Source organism: Mus caroli, unplaced genomic scaffold, assembly GCF_978045245.1.
Source record: "Mus caroli unplaced genomic scaffold, Mus_caroli_1 scaffold_1, whole genome shotgun sequence".
In the NCBI taxonomy this organism is placed as follows: domain Eukaryota; kingdom Metazoa; phylum Chordata; class Mammalia; order Rodentia; family Muridae; genus Mus; species Mus caroli.
In genome coordinates, this window is record NW_028227256.1 from 78,429,423 (window position 1) to 78,440,557 (window position 11,135).

General features: G+C 37.0%; 1 protein-coding gene across 1 annotated transcript in view; it reads left to right on the plus strand.

The window, feature by feature from the left end:
• The window catches only part of Nyap2 (neuronal tyrosine-phosphorylated phosphoinositide-3-kinase adaptor 2), a 305,966-nt gene extending 295,089 nt beyond the window's left edge, over positions 1-10,877 (plus strand). Inside the window, exon 7 of the mRNA XM_085838711.1 lies at positions 10,726-10,877. Within this exon, the coding sequence (XP_085694837.1) occupies positions 10,726-10,755 (30 nt within the window). The 3' untranslated portion in view covers positions 10,756-10,877. The remainder of the gene's footprint in view (positions 1-10,725) is intronic.
• Positions 10,878-11,135: the final 258 nt, after the last annotated feature.

An 11,135-nucleotide genomic window follows, 5' to 3' on the forward strand; every position in this document is an offset into this window, starting at 1 on the left:
AGATACTATTTTAAATGGTAAAACAAATTGTTGAGGATGATACCATTGAATTCTGTGTATTGAGTGTAGGAGCAAGGTCCTTAGACTTAATACGTCACTATATACTAGTTAAAATATGATCAAACAAATTCACTAATACATTTTTTAAAGATGCCATATTTGTTTTGAGTCATTTCATTTCTTCAGATGGGAAAGATTATTATAAAAGAAGTAATCTGGATCATGTATGTGTTAACTATATTTTGCATGTCCCAGCTTATGTGTAGTCACTAATGATATTTTATACCGGGACAAGAAATGTTAGTTCTGTTAAATCAAAACATATTTCACTTGAGAACCTTCGTTCTCATCTCGTCCCTGTTGCCTTTCAGTTTTTAAGCCAGAAGTATTTTAGAAAAAAAAATATGTTGATCCTTTTACCTTTTGCTAATCAATACACAGAGACACAGCACATGTTTAGGCATACTCGTGTACAGGCAACTTAATATAAAGTGCCCTTTATGTCCATCTTATGCTGTTTTAATAGGCATCAGTGGCTAGCTAGATATAGCTGTAGGCAGCTGAAACCTCTAAGAGGATAACTATGCTATTAGCAGGTCAGGAGTAACTAACCAACGTCTGTAGGTTTAATTTATACTTACAAATAGCTGTTCTCAAGGAAACCAACGTATAGTTCTGCTTTCAGATCTGAGGCTTGTGGGAGGCTGGACTTTCAGTCTTTCAGATATACTGAAGACCTCCTTGCCTGCAATGTCGCGAGAGTGGGAAGAGGGAGATGGATGTTCACAGATGGGTGATAGGTCAGATGATAGCTCTATGAAAGCCAGGTTTCTGGCACCGATTGAAGGTGGACGTCATCCTGATGCCAGTGTGTACTCTGTAGATCCTCATCTCTGAGATTTTATGGCAGGATTGCTCATGCACTCACTACCATCCTCATCACCTTAGAAAGAGCATTCCCCTATCCATCCTGCCAAGCTAATATGCTTGGAGGTGGATGAAGATAGGACTGACTGATGTTCTTCCCGTGGCCTCCTCATAGTTTAAGTTTCTGATTACAATGTGCAGAAAGAAGCACTGTGTCCATTATTAAGGTAAACTCAGTATTGTGTTATCACAACTAGATTTACAGAAACACAAAGATGCCCCTACCCACAAAGTGTTTGAAAGTAGATTACAGACAACACAGTCTTTTGACTGTCAAAGATGAGATGGTGGTGGGGGTTCCTGAGAGACAGTAATAGAGGGGAGTGTATTAGCTGCACAGGATTTATAAGCTATGCTATAGCAAGCCAATAATACTACTTCCTGTTATCACTATAATGAATATGAATTTGGGAATTAACACATAATAGAAATAATGTTTTAGGGAAAATATTTTTGTTTCTCTAAAATAATTGTTGCAATCATAGTTCATTAATACCAGCACATAGGTAAATGTCAATATATATTACACATTTTAAATACTCATTGTATTTTACACAAAAGTAACTAATAGAATCTTCAGTTCCATCATCATTTTCTGACCTATGCACTTAGCTACAGGTAGTGCCTTTGAGAACATATTCGTGTGGCCTGGTGTCATTCCTCTTTACTTTGGCCACAGATTATCTCTTGAGCTCCCGCGCTACTGCTTTGTCCTGCGTTGAAAATTAAAATATACTTGGCTGAGACAAAAAAAAAGGTTCAGAAGTTTTTCAAATCATTAAGCACTGGTGCTGGTCTCTAATAAAATAAAATACATCTTCTGTGTTTTCTAAACCTTAAATTCCTTGACAATGTTGGTGGAGATTGATAGAATTGGCTCAAGTTTAGGGAATTGGGAAACTTAAAAAGATTTTATGAGATTTCTATGGAAAAACTTAAAATACAACAGCAGCCATGTGAAGTATAATATAAGATGCATATGACAGGAAGAATATCATGGAGATGTAAAGGGGATGATGATTTCTTTGCCAAGAGGAAAATGAAAGTGACAGGAACGTGAAGCATGTGTGTAAAGTGAGGTGGGAATAGTGAAACCTTCACTGTTGGGAATACAGAAAGGTCAACAGATGCCGCATATGTCTTATGCAACAGGGACTAGAGGTTAGTGCACGTGTCAGAAAGGCCTAATAGAAAATTAAGGGCAACAGTATGGATTATCAACTATTTAAGCAACAATTGAGGAAATACATCCAGGTAAACTACCTCACTGCCTTTCTTGAGAGTAGAAACTGTATTGTTCTCACTAAAGAAATCGGATAGACAGTTTGGAGACATGAATGAGTGTGTGGAGAATGTGCCACAGAAGTTTGAGGACTTGCATTGGGAGCTGCAGAACCTAAAAAAAAAAATCCAGACAGAAGCACATCTATGACCCCAATACTCCAACAGGTATGGTGGAGGCAAAGAGGAGAGTCCCAAGGAGCTAATGGATCATATGTAGTGAATAAGAACACATGCAAGGCAGAAAGTGAGACAAACATGCAAGATTACACATGTGAATGGTACGCATAGATTCACTTATACATAGATAAGCATACACACACACACACACACAGAGACACACAAATAAAAATTAAAGGATGCCTTTCAAAACTTCTTATCCTAGGCTACTTTATCTCTATTTTATCCTCCACCCTTCCTCCAGAAGGTCTTTCTAACCAAATTCTCCCTTCTGGATAAAGACCCTCAACAATTCTCTATTGTCTGAGGAGGAAGTTCTGTTCCTTACCTGAGCAACACATTTATTCTTATCTGCTTCCTTCTACCACTGAGTGAACAAGTCATGCAAACCTTTTGATCCTATTCAGATAAACAGTTTAGATCCACTCCTTTGTAGAAATTAAAGCAATATAGTCAGATTTCAGTATGTCTAGAATAAAGAATGCATGAATTAAAAAAATATATAAAACTGTAAAAATATCTTTGCTTGGTTGCTGGAGAGAAGGCTCAGAGGTTAAGAATAATTAACTGATCTGACTGAAAAGCTGGGTTCAGTTCTCAGCACCCACATGGTGGCTAATAACTGTTTTTAAACCCAGTTCCAGATGATGCAATCTCCTCTTATCTCCTCAGGCATGCATTTGATACTCATACATGTATTCAGACAAAACAAAACAAAACAAAAAACAGAAAACACTCATATACATAAAATGAAATAAATTAACCTAAATATCTTTTTGCTTAATTTCTGAAAGATAATTTTTAACCTTGATAAATCTAAAATTTATAGGATAATCTATAAATTCAATATGTTGAGGTATTTTTAAAAACTAATTATTTCATGAATATTTGGAGGTCTGATTAGACTGTATGATGACTCTGAGGGTTTCCTAAATATGTATTTCTGAAATTGGTTATTTCATGAAAACAAATAGATGACTGAATGTGTTAATCATCCGGAATCATAAATGCCTATTAAACACACTTAATTAAATTCAAATGCCAGTTGTGCTTGAGTTTTCTCAATCTAGAGCAAAAAATAATAATATCCTTAATACACTTAAATGTCAAGGAATTCTTAAAAATGTGATATTAAATACAAAATTGAAGCCAAATATGTATACTCATTGATTATCTCTTATGACTTACTATGCAAAATTATTTTGTTCCATTACTCTGTTAAAGACAGATTTTCACCCTCAAACGTCAGTCTTCCTTTAGTCTTTATTTCTTCCTAACATGTTAATGATACACAGAAACCTGAGTCTCCTGAAGGTGTAAAGAGCCTTATTCTCCCTATGTCTGATGATGGGTCCTGCACAGGTAGATCACTGTAAAACAGAGTGGGCTGTCTTCTGAGCAGATTAAATCAGGTACACAATTAATGTGGATGGTGAATTCAACAATAACAGATGAACACGGGAAAAAACACTATGGAAACTCCTTACTGCATAGAAGACAGTTAAGGAAAACATTCAATAAAATGCTTGGGTTAAAAACCCAGGGTCGGATCCCTGGATATGACAGTCTCTAGATGGACCATCCTTTTGTCTCAGCTCCAAACTTTGTCTCTGTGACTCCTTCCATGGGTGATTGTTTCCAATTCTAAGAAGGGGCAAAGTGTCCACACTTTGGTCTTCATTCTTCTTCAGTTTCATGTGTTTTGCAAATTGTATCTTATATCTCGGGTATACTAAGTTTTTGGACTAATATCCACTTATCAGTGAGTACATATCATTTGAGTTCTTTTGTGATTGTGTTACCTCACTCAGGATGATGCCCTCCAGGTCCAACCATTTGCCTAGGAATTTCATAAATTCATTCTTTTTAATAGCTGAGTAGTACTCCATTGTGTAAATGTACCACATTTTTTGTATCCATTCCTCTGTTGAGGGGCATCTGGGTTCTTTCCAGCTTCTGGCTATTATAAATAAGGCTGCTATGAACATAGTGTAGCATGTGTCCTTGTTACCGATTGGGACATCTTCTGGATATATGCCCAGGAGAGCTATTGCGGAATCCTCCGGTAGAACTATGTCCAATTTTCTGAGGAACCGCCAGACTGATTTCCAGAGTGGTTGTAAAGGCTTGCAATCCCATCAACAATGGAGGAGTGTTCCTCTTTCTCCACATCCTCGCCAGCATCTGCTGTCACCTGAATTTTTGATCTTAGCCATTCTGACTGGTGTGAGATGGTGCTGAAAGGACCCTGATATAGCTGACTCTTGTGAAACTAGGCCGGGGCCTAGCAAAAACATAAGTGGATGCTCACAGTCAGCTATTGGAGCTAGAGAAAGGAGCTAAAGAGATCTGCAACCCTGTAGGTGCAACATTATGAACTAACCAGTATCCGGAGCTCTTGACTCTAGCTGCATATGTATCAAAAGATGGCCTAGTCGGCCATCACTGGAAAGAGAGGCCCATTGGACACGCAAACTTTATATGCCCCAGTACAGAGGAACTCCAGGGCCAAAAAGTGGGAATGGGTGGGTAGGGGAGTAGGGGGGAGGGTATGGGGCACTTTTGGGATAGCATTGGAAATGTAATTGAGGAAAATACATAATAAAAAAAGTTAAAAAAAAATACAGGGTCATCCAGAGACTGCTCCACCTGGCGCTCCATCCCACATACAGATACCAAAACCAGACACTATTGCAGATGTCAAGAAGTGCTTGCTGACAGGAGCCAGATACAGCTGTCTCCTGAGAGGCTCTGCCAGATCCTGACCAATACAGGTACTGATGCTTGCAGCCAATCATTGGACTGAGCACAGGGAACGCAATGGAGGAGTTAGGGGAAGGACTGAAGGAACTGAAGGAGCCTTATCTGGCATAGATGAGAGCGGAAGTCCTTGGTCCTGTGAAGGCTAGATGCCCCAGTGTAGAGGAATGCTAGGGCAGTGAGATAGGTGGGTAGGGGAGCACACTCATAGAAGCAGGGTAAGGAGAGATGGGATAGGGGTTTGCAAAGGGAAAACCAGGAAAGGGGATAACATTTAAAATGTATATGAATAAAATATCCAGTTAAATTAAAAAAAAAAAACTTGATCAGCTTGGAGAATTGGACCAAAGCTTGGTGAATATGAACAAGTCGCCAGGTCTTCTTTATTTCTTCTTTCCCTCTTAACAATATAATCATTTAAGGGGAAATTCAGTCAAGATTAGGGTAGTACATATGTTTATTTCAGCTGGATATGGAGGGTATTAGGAATGTATGAGATGGTATGAGATGGTTTGGCTGGAAGATAAATAGCTTGTACTGTAGGTGATCAACTGAGTTCATCTGATTTCAATTACAGAGTTTATGTCTCCCATTTACTTATAAGAAGGCTCTATAAAATTTAATCGCCCTGAGTCAAAAGACTGTGACCAACTTAATATTTATTTGCTATGCCATTCCTTAGATTTTAATCCTAAGGGCTCAAGGTGTAATTTTGTAACCAGACAAACAAAAATAAGGCTTAAGAGAAACTAAATTAGTTATAAAGAATATACACAATGAGTGAATAAATTCATGAGATCTTAAGAAATTTAACATGAATTCTTTGTTTCTAAAAGGAGATAACACTTAAAATGATAAGTTCAATTACCTGTTGGGAATAAAGATTTCTTCACTCCAGCTTCTTTGAACTTAGTTTTCTTCTCTACCCCCACCCTCTTTCCGTTCTTTCATCTCTTTGGATTCTAATGAAGTCAGTTCATCTTGTTTAGGGGGAGGGTTTGAACTGGAACTATATCGTTGATTCACCTAGGTCTCCACCCTGATTTCTGCACACCATGAAGCTTCTAAGACCCCCAACATGTGAATGAACCCCTTGTAGTAAATCATTCTCTGGTATATGCTGAATACAGTATGTTGGTTAGTGCTAGTTGTCAACTTGACAGAATACAGAGTCACCTTAGAGATGGTTCTCTGGGCTTGCCTATGGGAGGATTATCTTGATTACTAATTGATATAGGAGGACACAATTCCACAGGCTGGGCTGCTATGAGTTCCTGCAATGGTGGATTGGAACCTGACCCCAAATAACTGGCTTTTGTCATTCTCTTTTATGATCCGGACAGGCAAAGAAACTAAGATATAAGATAAGGCAGAACCTTTTTCTACGTGACTTAATAATGTCCAGTTATATGTGTTTTAGTCATAAAATAATAATATAGGTTACTAATATATTATGATATATGCAAAAATAATTAATGAAAAAATAAGACATGGATTTGAAGACAATAAGGGAAGAAATTATATGAGAGGGTTCAGGGGGGAGAAAAGGGAAGGGGGATATGATGTAATTATATCACAATCCAGAAGAATAAAATAGATGATTTAAAAAGTATACCACAACGATGATTATGATGGAGAATTAAAACACAATCAAAACACAAACATTTTTAAAAGCTAAACACAACCAATGGATAATTCAGCCTAACATGTTATAAGTTTGTAAAGAATACTGTTTTGACATTCAATTATTTTTAAAGGTCTTCTCAATTTTAAAATATTGTATTGTAGAATGTGCATATGGTAGGGCACTCATGCCTCAGTGTACAAGTGGGGATGAGAGGATAATCTTGTGGAGGTGTCCTTGTTTTTCCACCTTTACATATTTTCTATGAATTGAACTGAACTGAAGTCACAAAGCTCTCATGGAAAGTTTCATTAACAACTGAGTTTTCCTAGCTACATGTACCCTATGCTTTTGTGTTTTGTCTTGTTTTAATAAATCACTAAAAGAGTTTAATAAGATCATGATATTCTTTGGCTTAAGATGCAATCCATTTTAAAAGTAATAATTTCCTGTTTGTGTCAATGAAATAGCATTATTGTTATTCTGTCATTCTTCTCTTCTCAGTTGTGTTGGAATTCTTATTCCCTTTCTTCAGCTGCTTTTTGCCAAACCTCATTTGTTTATGTCTTTCAGGTATGAGTGCAGGATCATTTTTATTGTGTTTTTCTGAGAATCCCAACTCTTAGTTCTTCTCTTCTGCTATAAGAGATGTTCTATACCTCCCTGCGTATCTTCTTATACTCTACTCAGCAGTGATTCTCTTTATTTTATTCTCTGTGCCTTGGTGCGAGCAGGACGCCTGCCTGGCTTGTTCACTATTTCCTTCTCACAGACTCAGAAAAGTAGAAACTAGGGGGCTGGAGATCACCTGTACCTTGAAACTTTGACATCTTTTGGGAAAAACTTTAAAGCTGTCATTTGAGAATCATAGCATAGTTAATATCCACCTTTATTTTTGTCTGTTGTCAGACCAACAACAACATATTTTATTCTCAAATTTCCACTTGATTTCCAATATATTAAATTATCCATCTATTTATTTTGAGAGTAATGGAAGAAATGTGAACACAGTTCATTGTATACAAGATAAAATAAAAATAAATAATAAAAATGTGCATGAATATGGATTAGGCTCTGATCACAGATTCAAAATATCACACACATAAATCTCCACCCAACAACAAGACAGTTGAGTGTTACTCATAGGGTTAGATTGAGCCTATTACTGTAAAGAACAATGTTCAACAAAGGATGCTTCAGTGAACACAATATAATGTATTCTTATTCATTTTAAAATGCATAAGTACCTAAATAGATATTCAATGATAAGGTAGCTCACAATATAAATTAACAAACATTAATCTTTGGTATTAATATCAAGAGTTATAAAACTAAAAATTCTGCTACAAAGATTACTGGCTATTTGAATTCATAGATTGTCTGAATGGAAGCTCTGACTGTAGATGCTTGAGAACAAACATCCATAACAAACGTCCCTCGATTTTTCATTTTTCATTTACAACTTATTTATAGAATATCAAAGATATGAATCACATTCTAGAAACTAGTGAAGGAAGGTGTGGCAGAGATTCTGTTTTGGGTTATGTTTGGCAGATAACCAAGTAGAACACAGGCACATTAGGATGCTTTTACACAGGGTATGTGATTGCAGTCATTGGAAAAACACTGGAAGTGTCATCTTGCCAGGGTTGACTCTAGAAAGCCTGCTGCATGGTAGGATTTTACAGTACCAGGAAAATGCTCTCTTCTATTGGATTCTTCCATTAACACTTAAAAAAAATGATATATCTGTTTTATACAAATGGGGAAGACATAGAAACACATATACTTGTAGCATTTTTCTTCCTTTCTTCCTTTCTTTCTTCCTTCCTTCCTTCCTCTCTCTCTCTCTCTCTCTCTCTCTCTCTCTCTCTCTCTCTCTCTCTCTCTCTCTCTCTTTCTCTTTGTTTTTTTTTTCTTTTTGAGACAGAGTTTCTCTGTGTAGCCCTGGCTGTCCTGGAAGTCACTCTGTAGACCAGGCTGGCCTTGAACTCAGAAATCTGCCTGTCTCTTCTCCCAAGTGCTGGGATTAAAGGTGTGCACCACCACTGCCCTGTGTAGCATTTCTTTTAATAGCAAACATTTATTGAATTGTTAATTAGATGTTAGGGTGTAACTGATAACCTGTGTTTTTGCTGTTCTAACACACTGTAATGTATGTTTATACTGAAGATTAAATTATACAAAACCAGAAATCAAATAACATATAATGTGAGAAAAATATCCATGTAGAAAGTAAGCTGAAATGAAAATTGGGTAGAATTTGACATACAAGGCATTTAAAATTTTTATTATTAGTTGGTTATTTTATTTATTTACATTTCAAATGTCCCATTTCCCTGCCTCTCTTCCATAAATTCCCTATCCCATGCCCCTCCCTTTGCCTCCAAGCTGTTTTATAGAACCTGGACAGTCCTTGGCAAACCATTAGCATTGAATCCTCATTAAAAATTAGAGAAGATGGGGATCTGAGGCCAGTGGATGACGACTGCAGTCACTGACACACTTCATCAAATAAAGCTTCACAGGCACACGTGCTTCTGTCCTCGATGAACTGCACCTTATCTTTCTCCTCTGCTTTTGTTCTGAATTCTTATCGTAATCATGATTAAAAGGAGTATCAGTCCTGCCAACACATTTTGTTTTAGTTGCCTCAGTTCACTACTTCTGCACTCAGTCTCTGATACACTTAAATTTCAAAACATAAGCAGAGCACAGCCAGACTCTTTGCTAGAGTGTTCCGCAAATGCAGATGGCCTTCAGTCTGAATAGAATCCTTTCCCCAAATGAAACTTAATGAACACAGTTTTCCTGTGCTTATTTCTAGCACTATTCTTGAATTCCCCATTCCCTCCAGAGTCACCCATTAAACTCTGCTCACTTCCCAGAAGGCTTCTGTGACTTAAAGTCCTGAACTCTTTTAAATTCCTCCTGGGTCCACTTTCAGGGGTCTTTGAGCCAGCCACAGTTTTTCACAGCAACAACACAACTTCTTGGTACCAGTTTCTACTGGTAGTAACTATTCCAGTTGCTGTGACGATTTGGCTCATGGTTTCAGGTTCATGGATTAATTTGTCACGATGGGGTAAGAGTAGATGCACTGCAAAAAGCTTGTCTCCAGGATGTGGGGCCAATCATGCAGACTGAGTCCTGTGGTGTCCAATGATAGTATATCCTAAAGTGCCTACCCTAGTGAATTACTTTCTTCTGTTAGGTCTCTCTATTAGTCTAGCTTCTCTACAGAAAAAGAACTGGTGGGTGATAGACTATATACATACACACACACACACACACACACACATATATATATATATATATATATATATATATATATATATATTCCTCTTTGTCTATCTATATGCCTTCTATTGTATATGATATATATATATGTGTATATATATATGATATACACTTCTATATGATTTAGAGTGTTTTAGAGGTTATGGTTCAACTATTCCAACATTGGCTGTTTCTAATGAGAGCCAAAGAATCGAGTAGTTGCTCTGTTCCCAAAGCTGGGTATCTGAACTGGTCTTTAATATATGCCAAAATCTCAATGAAGTAGGTCTAATACCGGTGAAGGAATAAACTCACCAATGAGAGTGAGGGAAACCATGTAAGCAGCAAGTGCTTTCTTCTTCTGTGTCCTTATATGGGCTGTCAGCATGAGATGTGTCCCAGATTAAAAGTACATCTTCCCACTCCAAAAGATCCAGTCATAGGGTGGGTCTTTCTACTTTAAATCATTCAATTAAGGAAGCTGTTTCACAGGTGTTTCCATCTACAGTAGATATAAATCAACACCCTCTGTAAAATAGGCTGATATAGTCATAGGTATGTACTTAGCTCTCAGAATTAGCTCACTACAACAGAACCAAGACTGCTAAGCTGCATACAACTCAGTGTTTAATCAGTAGAGTGGCACTAACTTGTTTCTTTTGTATCTTTGACAGGTATTTGACAACCTGAGAAAAATGGACTGAAAGAGCAATCCTGAAATTGGAGAAACATGATGCAATAATTTACAACATGGCCAAAAAATCTTCCTTTGAGTAAAGGATAAATTATTAAAATATTCATGATATTGGCATAGATTTACAGAGTATAGCCAATTTACTTATTTTCATTAAGTAAATTCTGTATATAACCATGACAACATTTTTTTTTGGTTTCCTGTGATGTATATTAGAAGGAATATGAGAAAAATATTTTTAGAAAGAGCTTTAGGAAGTGCATAGTGATAGTTGTGGGGCATGCAGATGCAGTGAGCTTTGGGATTACACAGCTTTGACATTCCGAGAAAAAGAAGGTACTGTTTAAATGCATGTGATCAATCCACAATGATCTTGTAAAACAGTATTGC